This window comes from Dama dama, chromosome 33 (genome assembly GCF_033118175.1).
Source record: "Dama dama isolate Ldn47 chromosome 33, ASM3311817v1, whole genome shotgun sequence".
NCBI classification, from domain to species: Eukaryota; Metazoa; Chordata; class Mammalia; order Artiodactyla; family Cervidae; genus Dama; species Dama dama.
Window position 1 is genome coordinate 34,428,244 of NC_083713.1, and position 18,159 is coordinate 34,446,402.

Below are 18,159 nucleotides of genomic sequence, written 5' to 3' on the forward strand. Positions count from 1 at the left end.
TGTTTTTAAAGTTCTTATGTCATTTTCTTGAATAACATTTTTAAGCACCTTATAATATTCCATTTTGTGAAAGTGCTATAGTTTACCACTCTTTTGTTGTGAACTATTTAGGTTGATAGAACATATACAGTGCTTTGCAGGACATGTCTATGACTAAATCTATTTTCCCCATATTTAGGACAGATTTACTGAGATAGTTTGCCTAAGTGAAATTACTAAGTTGAAGAAATAGCCTCTCTAATGCTTTTGATACTTTCCAATAGATGTAAAAAATAGTTTTACCAATTTATAACACTCTATCGTTGTAAGAGAGCAGCTGTTTCATTCCAGTCATTTTATGTAATTAGAAAAATAATCAATAGGAGAGAATTGATACATCATTTTAATTTTCATTTCTTTGAATTGCTAAAAATGTTTAAACGTCAGCATTTTTATAGCAAGAATATTTCTTACATTGAGTTTTTTTATAACTTCTGGACATTTGTGTGTGTTGATCTTACTATACTACTTTCATAGGTATTTCAGTCAGTTCAGTTCAGTTGCTCAGTCACGTCTGACTCTTTGCAACCCCGTGAATCGCAGCATGCCAGGCCTCCCTGTCCATCACCAACTCCCAAAGTTTACTCAAACTCATGCCCATCGAGTCGGTGATGCCATCCAGCCATCTCATCCTCTGTTGTCCCCTTCTTCTCCTGCCCCCAATCCCTCCCAGCATCAGGGTCTTTTCCAATGAGTCAACTCTTCGCATGAGGTGGCCAAAGTACTGGAGTTTCAGCTTCAGCATCAGTCCTTCCAATGAACACCCAGGACTGATTTCCTTTAGGATGGACTGGTTGGTATTTAGTTCATCATAAAGTTGGATGCATGAGACAAGTGCTCGGGGCTGGTGCACTGGGATGACCCAGAGGGATGGGATGGGGAGGGAGGTGGGAGGGGGTTCAGGATGGGGAACACATGTAAATCCATGGCTGCTTCATGTCAATGCATGGCAAAAACCACTACAATATTGTAAAGTAATTAGCCTCCAACTAATAAAAATAATTGGGGAAAAAAAAAAGCAAAAAAAGAAAAGTGCTCACTTTTTTAAAAACCAAAAAAAAAAAAAACCAAAACATAATTTAATTTATATATGACATACCATAGTTAATAGTGGAAATTCTAGCAGGTAGCACAACTTGGTAAATGTTGAAGAGAGTGATGTATATGAAACTTTCTCTGATTCTGTATGTTTTGGGGGTGACATAAGCTGCTGTAATAGATAAATACAAAATCACAATAAGTTAGCAGTAAAAGTTAACTTCTTGCTCTTGTCAAAGTTCCTTGCAGGCATTCCTACTTGAGCACCTTTTGGTGGTCGTTCAGAGACAAAGCCTCCTTCTGTCCCATAGCTCTGCTGTCCTCTTTAGGTCTTTGTCATCATCTCCATTCAGTGATTAGGTGGTGTAAGAGAATGGAGGACAGTATGTGGGAGAGCTGTAGGGACTAGACCTGTAAGTGCCACATTGCACGTACTTACATCCTGTTGGCCAAATTTCAATCCTGTGGACACAACTACTTGCAAGGCAGAAGAGAAAAAAGGATTTTGTGACCACCTGGCCAGTCTTTGCCAAAGTTCCTATAAGCTGAAATAGAGAAATCTTTGCTGCTATTACAACTTGTATATATCTGAGAATAAATCACCTGTGTTACTTGGATTATTTACAGATTAAAATATGGAATGGAAAATTTTAAATGTTGATAAGAGATGAATAGTTTTTTAGTAGATCAGAGTGGTGGAAAATGACATTGAATGGTCATTGAATGGCCTGAAGTTTACACACTTAACAGATTGGAAGTTGTCGGACAGAGTGACTTTGACATGTTATAAACAAGTCTTGGATGGGCAACCATTTGCTCCATGTATAAGAAAATTAGATGTAAAATAGACTGTATGAGGAATTGGTAATTAGCTCAACCAATAAGTTCAATGACTTGTTAGAATGATATTTTTAACAGACTATTCTAGCTCTTTTTTTTTTTTTTAATTTCTACCTACACAGGTAATTAAAGTATACAGTGAAGATGAAACCAGCAGAGCTTTAGAGGTACCCAGTGACATAACTGCCCGAGATGTTTGCCAGCTGTTGATCTTGAAGAATCATTACATTGATGACCACAGCTGGACCCTTTTTGAGCACCTGCCTCATGTAGGTCTAGGTAAGGACACAAAATCATGGTCATATCATTGCTTTTCTGTCCTTTATAATTTTGATCATATGGCAAAGGTTTGCTTCACTTATGGAAAGACAGAGGACAGTTACGAATCATCCTTTTCTTTGTTTTTAATTTTTGTTGTGGTTATTGAGAGAAAAATGAAGTAGCATTAGAATAGAAATAAGGATAGAAATATTACAAATTTCCCACCTCTCATTGTTTCAATAATGATCTATGGAAATTTGGGAGCTAAACCATAGAGTCTAAGTTGATGGAAAGATACATTGCATAAAAATTTTTCGTAGCACAAAGAAAATTTTTGAGAGGTTAATAAAATATGCTGTAATGTGAGCTACATTTTACATTAATTATAGTACAGCCATGGGAAATACCCATAGTGGTGTTTAACTTTATGTGAGTGTATACCCTAAATTTTTCTTAAAGAAATAAATAATTCCTTCACATTTGAAAGTCATAAACATAAAAAATAGTCTTATTTTCAGTTGGAAATGCATCTCTGTATTGTAAACTTGTAGAGGCTTTTCCTCTCAAACCTTTTAAAAACTTATAAACTGTTTCCATTCTCTTGCTAGAATGGGACAGACTTTAACAATAATTTTGTCTCCCTTTTCTTATTTTTACAGATATTGCTGTTAAAAACCATGTTCCCACAGTAGGTAGATGAGAAAGGAAGGAGTGTGTTAGGACAGTGCCATTTTAGCACTGTCCTTAGCGTTTTGCACTGATTTTAGCATTGATTCTTTTTAAGAATCATTTTAGCACTGGTTCTTAGCGTTTTATGTTAGTTTCCCTTGGCTACTGTGACAAATCAGCATGAACTCAGTGGCTTAAAACAACCGAAGTTTATTCCCTTAGCATTCTGGAGGCCAGAAGTCTGAAATCAGTATCAGTGGGTTAAATTCAAGGTATCTTCAGGGATGAACTTCTTCTGGAGGTTCACGAAGAGAATTCTGTCTTGTCTCTTCTAGCTTCTTGTGGCTGCTGGCAGGCCTTGGCTTATGGCTGCGTCACTCTGCTCTCTCCCTCCGTGCTCACACTGTGTCCTCTTCTGTCCATGTGCAATCTCCCACTGTCACTGTCTTATCAGAACAGTAGCATTTAGGGTTTATGCAGCATAACCCAGGGTGCTCTCTTTACTTCAAGATCATTAAATCAATTATATGTGCAAAGCTTTGTTTTCTTTTGTTTTTTTATCATGTAAGGTAACGTTCACAGGTTCCAGGGATTAAGATGTAGGTATCTATCATTTAGCCTACCACCAACTTCTTTGCATTATATATCAAACAACTTAGTAGTAAATCATCAAAATTATTTTAAATAATCTGTCAGTGACAGCACAGTTTGTTCCTTCCGTTTGTTTAAAGAACTGAAAATTTTATACCTAGCTATGAGAGTCATTCACTTTCTTGCATAGCTAGCTGCTAGTATTATAAACATTTTCCTTTGTTTGATACATAGAACAAAGGAAACATGTTTACGCCCCAGAGCAGTGTACCAAACACGTTTACGCCCCAGAGCAGTGTACCAAAGCAAGGCTCAGTTTGGATGAGAAGTTTGCCTTTGTCTTATGAAGTACAATGGAGATGATGTTGGCAGAAAAGTTATGTTCTTAGGAGGATCCATTTTCAAAAAATTCTGGAAAGTGGTTGGTTCATTTAAAGTCCCTCGAATTCCCTAAACAATTCAGAAAGTGCCTGTAGTACTTCCTCTTTGAAGATTGCTGTCCTAAGATGTGTCAAGACCTTGGGAGAGGACAGAGGGAAACTTGTAGAAGAGAAGCTTGGACAGTCCCCGCAGGGATTCTGAACCCCAGCCCACCCTCCCACCCCCTCTGTTTGAGAGTTAATGGGCCATAACATGTCAGCTGATCTCCGCAACTGAGCCTATACCTGCCAGGAAAACTCGAATCTTGCAGGTATGCTATACTGGTCCGTGTGACTTGCTGTCTCACCTTCGTAGGCCAGAAAAAACCCAATATATATTTTCTTCATTGCCATTTGTAACTAATTTAGCTTCTATTTATGATCATTAACCTCTTAGAAGTATGGTGGTAACTCTCAAAAGGCACGTGCCATAATTCCAAACTATTTTGTTTACTTATGGCTTTTAGCAATATAACTCTTAATTAACATAATATCTAATAAACGTATTTTATACTCTTAACTTTTTCTCTTGGAGATACTTTAAAAATCATTAAACATCTTTTGCAGTTATAGTCACTATGATTTATCCCTAACAAAGAGCTTGAAGTTCAGTAATAAAATCTACTCTGTAAATCAAGCAGCAGTGTTCATGGAGACCAACTGCAGGTTATATGAGGAATAAAAAGATTTGTGCAAGTCTTTTAATGTAGAAGCTTAAAATGGAACATTGAGAATTAATTTGAGCTACATACTAAATTTAAACTTTCAGGCACGGAATAGAAATATATTTCTCCATTACTGTATTTTCTGGAAACTGCTGAAATAAAATCAAAGATGTGAGAATATTGTTTCATGGTTTCATTAACCAAGCATTAGGCCGAAGCTTATGAGAAAGAAATTGAGTTCCAAAGCTTTCTTGTGTTCTTTTTTTTCTCTTTGTTTTTACTCAGATAATATCTTTATACAGTAGAAAAATTGCAGACATTAATGCTACTGAATTACTAATGTGTATTAGATTTACCACCTTCCCTTCCTTTTTTAAAAAAAATCTACTGCTTTATTTCTGTAAGGATACACTGAGATGTTAGATGATAATAGTTAATGACTGTCCAAATAAACTCCTGAGGAACAGATTTTTCCTTTTTATTTCTTCCACTTCTTTATCTAACAGTGTGACAAGAACAACTTTTATGGTGCTGTGGTCTTTCTCAGCATGAAGTATAAAACCAGTGTGTTTTTGAATTGTATTTGTGAGTATGTAGCTTATAAATTGGAGAAGGCAATGGCAACCCACTCCAGTGTTCTTGCCTGGAGAATCCCAGGGACTGGGGAGCCTGGTGGGCTGCCGTCTATGGGGTTGAACCAAGTCGGACATGACTGAAGCGACTTAGCAGCAGCAGCAACAGCTTATAAATACTCTTGCAATATCTTTTCAGCCTAAGAGCAACATTTTTGCTATTTGCATGTTAAAATGAAAACAAGTAGGATGGAGTGTTTCCCCCTTAAACATGCTGTGCAGATGACAATATCCTTTGTCAATAAAGTGAGGCACTCACATACTGAACTGTAAATCTTCTTTACATCCTGTTGACTTAAAGAACCAAAGGACAAACCATTTGCCAAACTTTGGTGACCAGCTAGTGAGCTCTGCATGTTGTTCAGGGGACATTGTTGACCTTTCTCTGATAGAAATAACTGGGTTTTCAATGCATAGAATCCTAAAGGTGAAGGGATAGTCTGTTATTTTTTAAAAATATTTTTAGTACAAAAATAATTAGTCTCACTGCCAATAACTTAGAAATAAAGATGTCAAGAAGTAAGCAATGTTATCCACAATTTAACAACACTGAAATGTTTCTGTAGTTTCTCTATTTTGACATTATCTCTTGCCTGTGTGTTCACTTGTGTAAACTACCTTTCTATATGTATGTGAAGATTTTTTTAAAAAATCATTAGTATTTTCAGTTTTTTTTTTTCCACTTTGCAGATTCCACAAAAACTAGGAACTCCCTCTGCCCCTTCTGCCTTTCCTGATTGCTTTCTTCCAATAGCTTAACAAATGTCTATTGACTGTTTTGCACAAGCCTGTTTTGTATATGGATCCTGAGGGTACAGTAGGAGCACAATAGACAAAAAGCAATGCCCTGATGAATTTGCATTCTGATGGGAAGAGAAAGACAAGAGACACGTGATTAAAATGTGTAATCTCTTAGGTAATGATTAGCACTGGGGAGAAAACGAAGGCAGAGAATGGGGTAGGGAGTCTAGGGCTGGCAGGGAAATCAGGGAAGGTGTCCCTGACAGTGTGATGTTTGGGTGGAGATTGAAGCAGATAGGAGCAGCTCTTTCACTTAAATGGAAGAAGATTCTTCAGCAAGGAGGGAACATAAAGGGGGAAGGCCTGGACTTGGCAACCAGCTTGTATTCAGGAAGCAGCCCAGAGGTGGGCACTTAGGGAGTCAGGAAGGTCGTGGAAAGGGACTGCATGGAGCTTCTGTGGGGCCCTCAGGCCATGGAGGGGACTGAACTTTTACACTGAGTAAGGCAAAAAGTAACTGGACGTTTTTGCATCAGAAAGCGGTAGGATCTGACTTAGTTTTAAAGTCTACTACTGAGAAGACCCAAATGCAAGTTTTAACCATTTGGAGGCTAAGCAAATTAATTTTGCGTTTACATCAAATTATCTGTGGTTTCCTGGCTTGGTCCTTGCCCATCTCTCATTTCTGCTAGTGATGCATGTCACATTGTACCATCTTCACCTCATGGTCTGCACACATATGAGGCTTAGTGTTTGTGAGATCCTGAAACCTTGTAGGCAAGAACATTTTGACTTATGAGATCATGACAGCTGGGAGTTTTCTGCACTCCAGTTGACTTTAATGTCCCAGATAAGCTTAGGAAAGTTCCAGAGACATGCTATGTTGTTAATAGATGTGCTACTACTGTTGCTTCTGATCCGTTTTAGCACACCACAGATTACTGAGGTCAGGAGGAGGAGCACGTGACATTAAAAATACGGTAGGGTTAGCAAATCCAAAAGACTTCCCTGGGGCTCAGCAGTAAATAATCTGCCTGCAATGCTGGAGATACAGGAGATGTGGGTTCAGTCCCTGGGTTGGGAAGATCCCCCGAGGAGAGCATGGCAACCTACTTCAGTATTGTTGCCTGGGAAATCCTATGGACAGCGGAGCCTAGAGGGCAACAGTCCAGAGGATCACAAAACGTTGGAGGTGACTGAAGCTACACATGCATGCATCGAATCCAAAGTCTATTTTTAGAGTGACAGTTGGTGTGGCAAAGAAAACTCCTTTTTATTTTAATATGAATGTATATGCGTGATTCCCTGGGCTTCTCTGGTGACTCAGAGGGTAAAGCGTCTGCCTGCAATGTAGGAGGCCTGGGTTCGATCCCTGATTCAAGAAGATCCCCTGGAGAAGGAAATGGCAACCCACTACAGTACTCTTGCCTGGAAAATCCCATGGACCGAGAAGCCTGGTAGACTACAATCCATGGGATCGCAAAGAGTCGGACATGACTGAGGGACTTCACTTTCTTTCTTTCTTTCTATATGTGTGGTAGCTACTATTAAGGTGCATCTTGTGTGTGCAGGGCCCCTACTTAGAGGCTTCACATTCATCTTGATAGACACTCAGTATTTAGCTTCATAGCAACCCTGCAAGGTACATTAATTTCATCTCCATTTCACATATAAGAATACAAAGAATCGGTGATAAAATGCCTGACCCAGAGTTAAACCTTGCACAAATCTATATACCTGTCTATATTCCATGTTTTCCTTGGAAGAAAGTTTGTTTTTTTTTCACCCCATTGGATCAGGCAAAATTTTGAGGGAGTCTGTAGTTGGTTTGTCTCCTTCAGTGTCCATCTCCGTCTCACATACATGCTATAAATACAAGATTGAAATTTTGAAACCTCAAGAACATTTTTATATAACCCTTCAGCCAGGTAGTACTGAAATTACTGGTATTCAACTGATCCAGCCTAGTCCACTTTATTGCAGAGCCAGTTATTTGTTTTGGCTGAGCAAGGGGCTCATTTTGGAAATGACTTGTTCTTGAATTTATACACGTCATGAATGGTGATATGACCTTTGGAGCTTTGACTGCAGAATCATTATTTCATTACCTCTGTCCATAATTATTAATATATACTGCTGAGAATTTTCCCAGGCAGAGTAAATCATGGCGGGCAGCCCAACATCCTGCTTTTGTTACAGATCCGTGATTTGCCTGATTTGGGGTTGTGTTATTATGAGTTTCTAGATGTATACATAGCTTTATTGATGTTGGATTTCAAATATCAGTAAATCAACAAATATTCCCCCTTCTCTAATTATAAAACAAACCAAGTTTTGTAGCTGGTGTATTTTACTTCACAGCCACTGGATGTCACTGCAGTTCCCCAGATGGAGTCCCCTGCTTTTAGAATTGTGTAAGAGGAGGGTGGGGGAAAAAGAAACTTCAGTTTTAAGTCTTCTGGAACTTACTAGGATCCGTGTTGGCTTGGCTCCCGTTTTGATTCCTGGCATGAAGCAGCGGCAATTAACACAATACCTCAAGCGCATAGCTATAGACTCCTCGGGAAGTGGAATTAATTGTATTTTAGAGTCGTTGCTGGGGACAGCTGAGATTTCTATTCTGAATATCACTGTAGAGTGGCTTTAATAAGCAAAATGAATGACTGGAGACTTTTAATGAAACCACTTCTGTGTGTGCGGCTCTCCCCACGTGGCCTGTTTAAGACTGAAGCAGTGTACAGCAGTGGGGAGGGAACCCTTCCCAACAGCCTGCTTTGAAGCTACTCCACTTTTTCTTTTGGCGAAAGAAGCACACGTGTGGATGTTTGACACTGATACTAATGTGTATTTGTACTTCCTGTGCTGTTTGGGACCCGTCAGCCATCAGAGTTGTGACCACCCTGGTCACCAGCAGAAATAATTGTGAAGCTTTTAGGACATGTGTGCCTGCGTCTCTCCTAAGACCCTGACCCGAGGGGTAAGGCGACATGGTTCTGGTAGCACCCTAAGACAGGAGATGGAATGTTAAAGCAGCAGAGAGTGCTTATAACCAAATCTGCCTCTCGTGGCCCAGCTGATTTTTCCTTTTCAGCATTCTCATAGCCTGGGTTCAAGTCTCATCACTTCTCTTCTCAGGAATTCCTTTCTTCTCACAGCGGGCCCTTCCTGTTGCCTCAGATCATACCAGAGTTATCCATCTGAGCGCAGTCACAATTTACCTTGTGTTTGGGGGCTTGTAGTATGTGCGACTTGACTACCCTTCCTGTCTCCAGCCTTGCGTCCTGCTCCTCTCCTCTGAGTCCATACATGAGACAACTGCCTGTAGTCGCCTACATTTCTACTCCTCCGTCTCCTTACTCATGCTGTTAAGACTCTCAGGAAGCCCTTTTTCACCCATCTCTACCTGGCTAACTGCTATACATCTTCCAAGGCTTACTTGGAATAGTAGTTAAAATTGACAATAAAGTATAACTGTATAATAACTCTCCCATAGTGCTCCTGGTAAAGAACTCACCTGCCAATGCAGGAGAGGTAAGAGATGGGGGTTCCATCCCTGGGCTGGGAAGATCCCCTGGAGAAGGAAATTGCAACCCACTCCAGTATTCTTGCCTGGGAAATCCCATGGACAGAGGAACCTGCCAGGCTGCAATCCATGGTGTCACAAAGAGACGAATGAGTGACTGGCACTTTGAAATGGTAACTGCTAGCCATTTCCTAAAAATTCCTATAAAAACAAAGATGAAGCCCCTCAGCTGTCCAGGCTGACTGACAGCTAACCTGGTGCCATGGTCCAGGGAGAGGAAAGATGGGAAAGCAGTTGGAGGCATCCCACACTCTGCCTTATGAAGTGGAGTTGCCCTTTCCATTTGAGAGCAGGTAGGGACACACACCTGCCTCTCCCATATGCCTAGGTGCAGCCTTTGGCTGCTCGGAAGCTAGTTGTTTTTTGAGACAGTCAGCATACTTGCTGGCACTAGTTTTTCTCATACATCTTTTAAGAAATTACAGACCTCCCCGCAGCCCCCAAAACAGAGTGATGCAAGAAGCACTAGGAGTCAGTCAGTTCAGTCACTCAGTTGTGTTCGACTCTTTGTGACCCCATGGACTGCAGCACGCCAGGCCTCCCTGTCCATCACCAACTCCTGGAGCCTACTCAAACTCATATCCATCACGTCGGTGATGCCATCCAACCATCTCATCCTCTGATGTCCCCTTCTTCTCCCACCTTCAATCTTTCCCAGCACCAGGGTCTTTTCCAAAGAGTCAGCTCTTCACATAGGGTGGCCAAAGTATTGGAGTTTCAGCTTCAGCATCAGTCCTTCCATTGAATACTCAGGACTGATTTCCTTTAGGATGAACTGGCTGGTTCTCTTTGCAGTCCAAGGGACTCTCAAGAGTCTTCTCCAACACCAGAGTTCAAAAGCATCAATTCTTCAACTCTCAGCTTTCTTTATAATCCAACTCTCACATTCTTGCATGACTACTGGAAAAATCATAGCCTTGACTAGATGGACCTTTGTTGGTAAAGTAATGTCTCTGCTTTTTAATATGCTGTCTTGGTTGGTCATAGCTTTTCTTCCAAGGAGCAAGTTATATCTGCAGTCACCATCTGCAGTGATTTTGGAGCCCTAGAAAATAAAGTCTGTCACTGTTTCCATTGTTTCCCCATGTGTTTGCCGTGAAGTGATGGGACCAGATGCTGTGATCTTAGTTTTCTGAATGTTGAGTTTTAAGCCAACATTTTCACTCTCTTCTTTCACTTTCGTTAGTTCTTCTCCACTTTCTGCCATAAGGGTGGTGTCATCTGCGTATCTGAGGTTATTGTTATTTCTCCAGGCAATCTTGATTCCAGTTTGTGCTTCATCCAGCTTGGCATTTTGTATGATGTACTCTGCATGTAAGTTAAATAAGCAGGATGACAATATATAGCCTTGACATACTCCTTTCCTCATTTAGAGCCAGTCTGTTGTTCCGTGTCCAGTTCTAACTGTTACTTCTTGACCTGCATACAGATTTCTCAGGAGGCAAATAAGGTGGTCTGGTACTCCCATCTTTTTAAGAATTTTCCACAGTTTGTTTATGATATATACAGGCAAGGCTTTGGTGTAGTCAATAAAGCAAAAGTAGATGTTTTTCTGGAACTCTCTTACTCTTTTGATGATCTAGCAGATGTTGGCAATTTGGTCTCTGGTTCCTCTGCCTTTTCTAAATCCAGCTTGAACATGTGGAAGTTCACAATTCACGTACTGTTGAAGCCTGGCTTGGAGAATGTTGATCATTACTTTGCTAGCGTGTGAGATGAGTGCAGTTGTGTGGTAGTTTGAATATTCTTTGGCATTGTGTTTCTTTTGGATTGGAATGAAAACTGATTAGGAGTGATAGAGGTGAATTGGGTTCTGGCAGGCGACTCTCCCACAAGTGCCAGATAGGTGGGGACAGGGGGCAAGCAAATTTGGATAAGAAACAGACTTAAGGCTGTTTCAAGCAGGATTATTTACAGTATCAATTAATGAAAAAAGAAGCCTAATGCTGTAATAATAGAGGAATGTTATAAATTATAGTACATTTATAGAATATGATGTTATGCAGCTTTTAATCATGTTTTTGCAGTTTTTCCATTGAAGACTAGTATGGACAAATGTGAGACTGTAACGGTGATTTGAATAAAGTGTATACTTTTCACCGCATTTAGGAAATGTATATATGTTTATAAATCTATATGTACATTGTTTTCTAAATGTGAAAAATCTATACATATAAACTCACATGGTCCCAAAGAAAAAGACAAGAAGGGAATATAATGTAATGTTAAGTGCTTATTCCTAATGGACAGTTTTAAAGATGGATTATGATTGTGAGTTGTCTGTTTTCAAATTTTCTGTAATGGAAATACATTATTTTAGTAACCTGGAAAAAAAATAAACACAAATTTTAAAACTTGTTAAGATATTTTTTTAAAGACTTAATTCAGAAAACTTCCTGAAGGTCCAAGTTGGATCAAGTACCAATCTTTTATGCTGCTGTAACATTTCCTGCCGCTGTCTTAATAGGGATTGTGTTATTAAATCTAATCTGTAATTACATTAATTTTGGAACTGTGTATATGTGCATCTTTGTAACTTAGAGTCTAAAACAAATAAATGGCTTCTGAACTAAGATGTACTGAACAAGCAGTTCAAAGGATAGATTACAATGTGCATAGAAGGAAGAGATTTGAAAAAGGAGCTAAAGGAATCACGTGTCATGCCATGCCCAGGTGGAAATTTACTCTGAGTCCTTAAAGGATGCATTGGATAACTTAGAATTTGTGAAAGTTGTTTCTAAACTCAAATATTTACAGTAAACTTAAGATAATATATATGCAGACTTCTGGGGAAAAAATAAGGCTTTCTATGAATAATACAAGTTGTGATCATTGAATCTGAGTTAGTATGAGTTATGCTTTGTTGAGGAATGATCCACAAGACCCTTATACCCATCAACTTAAGCATCAAGATTTTCTTATTATTGCTTTTGGGAAGCTGAATCTGGCAGTGACGATTTTCTGGGGGATCTTATTGGTATTAGGTAGTTTTCTTAGGTTAAGGAAGCTTTTAGAAATTGAGCCTTGCTTTATTGTTTGCTTCCCCAGTTACTGTTTTGCTTGCTCAGATGCTGTTCATTTTTATCTGAAAATAAGATTGACAAAATGTATGTAGTTTCTAGCTAGCACAGAGAAGTACAAGGACCTTTTGTCTCCTGGAGTTTCCTGTAACAAAGGTATACAAAGAATTGTTTTCTGGGTGAATTAGAGCTAAAAGCCACTTTTGTTTCTTCTCTTATCTGGTGATGAGAAGAGTAGGGACTTCAGTTTCTATTTGATCCTCATGCTCTACTTTCAGTAGATTCAGCGAAGAAGTCCAGGCAGAAGGTCACAGGTGAACATTTTCCATTCTGGGAGGATTGAGGTTTTTTAAAAAGACTTTGAAGTTAAATAAACAGTTTCAGAAGAAACTTCTTTCTTTTCTTTCTTTTTAAAGAAAAATTTTCTGAAAATTAAATAGAAAACAGAATTATGTGTAGTTATCACTATTCAGTAATATTTCAGTGCATTACCATAAGACTTCACTGATTTATCAGAAGCAAAAATAAAACTTAGTGATGTGAAGCTTCTGTTTTTAAGACAGCTTTTTTCCCCATTCTTTCTGGAGGCTTTTTTTCCCTCCTTGTCGGTGCTGTTTTGAAGTGACTTAAGATGGCTTCTCTTCTATTTTTCTACCTACATAAGAGTGGAATTTTATCACTATAACATTCATTTTACAATGCCTGAAAAATTCTTTGGAAAGTGTTTTAAATCGACTTGTATCTGTGAAGGTTTGTGGCATTTTTTTTTTTTTTTTCTGCCATGCAGCGCCGGTTGCAGCCTCCTGGTTCCTGACCAGGGATGGAACCCGTGGCCTCTGCAGTGGAAGCATGGAGTCCTAACACTGGACCACCAGGGAAGTCCCTGTGAAGTTTTAATAATTTATCTTAATATAATAGTTTTGATGAATTTATGAAGTTTTAAAACTAAGGTTTTTTTTAAAAGTCACATTGAATTTATGTGGATTTTACCTGGAGTCATTTCTCAAATGATAACTCAACAAGTATCTGAGTTCATCCTGGATGATAGCTCGTAATACTGTGTTTTCAAACATTTAGAGCAAAGAGCCTCTAAATATAGAATTAATGCATTTCTTTTGCTATTTAAACAATATAAGTTATTTACTAGGATTGCTCAGTTGGTTAAAGTCTGCTTGGCTTTATAATGGGACTACAGAAGAAGAGTCAACCGAAAGTTTATTGAAAGCCATCTAGACAAGTGTTTGGTTTTGTTTTGCCTTTCTTGGGTGTTGGTGGTGATGTCTTACTTTATGAATAGGCCTTGGCAAAACAAAGCTGGTCTTCAGCCACTTTTCACCTACCCTTTAAGTGTTTTTCTTTTCCTTTCAAAGTAATCCATCTAGGTATCTTGTATCCTCTTGAACTTCTCCCTATTAAGATCTGTAATTAGTTTGATTTCTGCATTTTTAAAAAACACTATTTTTCTGTAAGATGTGATTAGCTGATAAACACTTAGACCTTTTAGGGTTCTTTGGATTATTATAGCATTTATCCTTTAACATAATGAGCATCAGTTGGGAGATGGTATATATAATGGTACATCTAAATGGGGACTGTGATGTGTAAGTGTAAGCAAATTATTTAATATCATTTTAAGAAGCCAGATTCTATAATAAGTAAGTTTTGTCTCCATTACCAGAAGAGTATAAGAGGTAAAAACCTGTGGCTGCATTTGATACTCTGGCCTTTGTTTGCTTTTTATATGTTTTCTGAATTTTCAATAGAATAGTACCAGAAGTATGTTTCTGCTTTCCCACATACTCTAGTTTTTGTCTGCTTGATTTGAAAACATTTTTTTCTGCTTAAGATTCCTAGGCTATCTTCCTGATGCTAGTAATTGGCATTTGGTATTATCATTCTGTGAACTTTTCTGCAAATCATATATCCCTTAATTTTCCATTCTGGATTGGTATGTTGGGCTTCATATGTGTGTAACCAACAAAACCCCAGCTAGACTGTTGCTTTTTTGGTGACTACACACATTACACCAGTTTTTGTGTGTGTGTGTGTGACATGTTTGTCATAGCTGTTCAAATGCAACTTGGTTTTTCCACTCTTTTTTGTTTTATTTTCTTTTTTGAAGAGAATCCAAATTCAAATAATTTACTTTACTTTTATGTGAGGTTAAGATTGATAATTTGAAATACTGCCTGTTAAATTATTTCCCTTATACCCAAACTGTGGTGGTTTGTTTTCAGTTAATTAGTAAATAGTTATTGAACACATATCAAAATAAAAGAATCTGAGGCAATGGAGTCTTGAGAACTGCCAGAACGTGAGAGAGATATGAGCTGATACAGAAAGAACAAGTAGGCTATAAACAGGGGATGCCCTTCCAGTGGGAACTGCAGTGAAGGCCAAGGCAGTGCTGTGCGGAGGAAGGAGGAGAAACCCGAGGTCAGATGTGTGGCTGCCGTTCAAATCCTGAGATGTTTGTTATTCTAAACACGAGACTCCTTATCTGCAAAATGGAAATAGAGCTTGCTCTTATAGATTATCCTCTTAGTTTCGTAAGGTTGCTGGAACAAATTTATGGTGGCTTCGTTGTTTGTTGTTCAGTCGCTCAGTTGTGTCTGACACTTTGTGACCCCATGGACTGCAGCATGCCAGGCTTCCGTGTTCTTCACCATCTCCCGGAGCTTGCTCAAACTCATGTCAAATATTGAGTCAGTGATGCCATTCAGCCATCTCATCCTCTGTCGTTGATGGTGGCTTAAACCAATAAAAATGTAATCTTTAAAGGTCTGGAGGTGAGAGGTCTTAAATTAATTTCGCTAGGCTGAAATCAAGGTGTTGGCAGGGCCACACTCTTCCCAGAGGCTTTATGGGGAAGCCGTTCCTTGCCTCTTTCAGCTTCTGGTAGCAACCATGATTCCTTGGCTTGTGATCACTTCACATCACTTGAGTCTGTGCCTCTGGGGTCACATTGTCCTTTCCTCTTCTTTCTCTGTCAGATCTCCTTCTGTCTCTCTCTTAAAAGGATACTTGTGTTTGGATTTAAGGCCCACCTGTATAGTCTTGGATAATCTCTTCTCGGGATCTTTCTGTTAATGACATCTGCAGATCCTTTGCCACATAAGGTACTGTTTACAGGTTCCAGAGATCAGGACATGAAGTCTTTATTCAACTTACTGCAGAATAATGATATAATAATTAAATACAGCCATGATTTCTCAGGTTTAGACATGAAGAGATGTAACTAACTTTATTTCTATAGCTTGAGTTAATTTCTGAGTGAGTCTCTTGACCTCTTAATGACAATTTAATCTTTTGTTATTGGCTTGCTTTATGGATTATTCTTAGTCTTTTTGTTGTAATAATCAGTTCAGGTTATATACATAAGTTTCATACAGGTTTAAGATCCTTGCATTTGAAGGTTCGGAGAAGGCAATGGCAACCCACTCCAGTACTCTTGCCTGGAAAATCCCATAGACGGAGGAGCCTGGTAGGCTGCAGTCCATGGGGTCGCTAGGAGTCGGACACGACTGAGCAACTTCACTTTCACTTTTCACTTTCATGCATTGGAGAAGGAAATGGCAACCCACTCCAGTGTTCTTGCCTGGAGAATCCCGGGGACGGGGGAGCCTGGTGGGCTGCCATCTCTGGGGTCACACAGAGTCAGACACGACTGAAGTGACTTAGCAGCAGCAGCAGCAGTTGAAGGTTAAGACCTACTTTCACTCTTCAAATACTCTGGTGGGTCATTTAAGTCCCAGGGTGTTTGTCTAACTGCTATCCAACTTTTCTCTTCATGCTTTAGAAACTCTTGTTACTCTCAAGCTTATTGCCTGTACCATAAAGTCCAATAAGTTCATGGTCTTCTCTTAGCCCTTCCCTACTCCTTTTGGGGAACTTGATTCTGCAGTGTTCTTTTCTCATTCTTGAATGTTATGGACTCATCTTCCTCAAGGTTGCACTTAGCTAATTGCTTTTCTGCCATGTTAGATGCAGGACTTCTACTTGAGGCTGTAAATCTCCCGAGGTTCTCTCTGGTTTGAACCACACACCACCAGTAAACTTATATGGGGTTTTATCACCATCCACTCCTCACCCTGAAAGGGTCCTAGTTCTAGGAAGGGCAGAGTAGGGAGTCGCTGGGACCTAAGCCATCCACTTACTCTCCATCTCCCTCTCAGTCTCCACTCCACTCTTTCCTCCACTAACCCCTTAATCCAAGATAATTTCTCAGATGACAGAGGGTGCATCCCTGCCTGGGGCAGTAGAGGATCGGCTGGCCATTATTCTCCCTGAAAGTGAAAATGAAAGTTGCTCAGTCAGGTCCAACTCTTTGTGACCCCATGGACTATACAGTCCATGGAGTTCTCCCTGCCAGAATACTGGAGTGGGTAGCCTTTCCCTTCTTCAGGGGATCGAACCCAGGTCTCCCACATTGTGGGCAGATTCTTTACCAGCTGAGCTATGAGGAAAGCCTCAGAATACTAGAGTGGGTAGCCTATCCCTTCTCCAGGGGATCTTCCCGACCCAGGAGTAAAACTGGAGTCTCCTGCATTGCAGGTGGATTCTTAACCAACTGAATTATCAGGGAAGCCAATTATTCTCCCTAAGTGATCATATTTGTCAAAGATTGATAAAGTCTAATTTGAAAGTCAAAAGTAAAGAAAGTGCATCTTTGTCATTTTTCTTGTCTGCATAGTTTATCTTCAGGGCAGATCGTGTGCTGTTTTCTTAGTGGTAGGGATAGGTGATGAGTACAATTAAACACAGGTTGATAAAACAAATAGGCAGACCTCTTGCTTAATACCTTGCACTTTTCTCCCACTGTAGTTGCAGTGAATACAGATCCAGCGCTTAGCACATAGTATGTTTAATAATGTGAACCTGTGCTTCATAAGACTGAAAAAAATCAGCTGGGGTTGTGTGAGAACTAGACACAAGTAAGGCTAATAAAGATTATTAGAGGTGCAACTTCTCACTCGATATCTGAGTGACTGCTGGATCTCCCCTCAAAATGCTTCTCTTACAGTCTTCCTAGCTCTGTGGCGGCAGTCCTTCCAAATGCCTAAGTCAAGAATCCTTGTATCTTCCTTAACTGCCCCCTCTCTTTCACTCCCCATCCAATCTGTCAGCAGATCCTATTGGCTCTGCCTTCAGAACACATCCAGATCCTGCCTGCTTCTTACATGTCTTCTTACTGCTGCCCACTCATTGAAGCCACATCATCTCTCCCCTTGTTAATTGCAGTATTCTACCAGATGGGCTTCCTGCTTGCACCCTTAAGCCTTGTGAAATCAGTTCTCCACTGAGCATCTAGTGTCATCCAGTGAAAACAGGGGTCAGCTTGTAGTATTCCTGTTCAAAATGACTTCTTATCTAACTCAGAGGAAAAGCCAGATCCTCATTCTGACCTGCATGTCTTTATCCAGTGGCCCCAGCTCATCACTTTTACGTCCCTGACCTCTCCTCCTGGCACTCCCCTCCCCTTTGCTCACTCGGCTTTAGCTCCCTTGGCCTCCTTGCCCTACTTCAAACATGCCAGCCTTGGTTTTTGCCTCAAGGGGTTTCCTCTTGTTCTTCCTTTCGATAGCTGCTTGGCTCATGCCTTCTTCTCTTTTGGATTTTTGCTTAAACATTACCTTCTTGACATGGCCTTCCTTGGTAATC

General features: G+C 39.8%; 1 protein-coding gene across 2 annotated transcripts in view; it reads left to right on the forward strand.

Moving 5' to 3' along the window:
- The window catches only part of GRB14 (growth factor receptor bound protein 14), a 122,078-nt gene that overhangs the window by 71,467 nt on the left and 32,452 nt on the right, over positions 1 to 18,159 (forward strand). For both annotated transcript variants that reach the window (XM_061135192.1, XM_061135193.1), the window contains one exon: positions 2,040 to 2,196. In XM_061135192.1, coding sequence (XP_060991175.1) covers positions 2,040 to 2,196 — 157 coding nt within the window. The remainder of the gene's footprint in view (positions 1 to 2,039; positions 2,197 to 18,159) is intronic.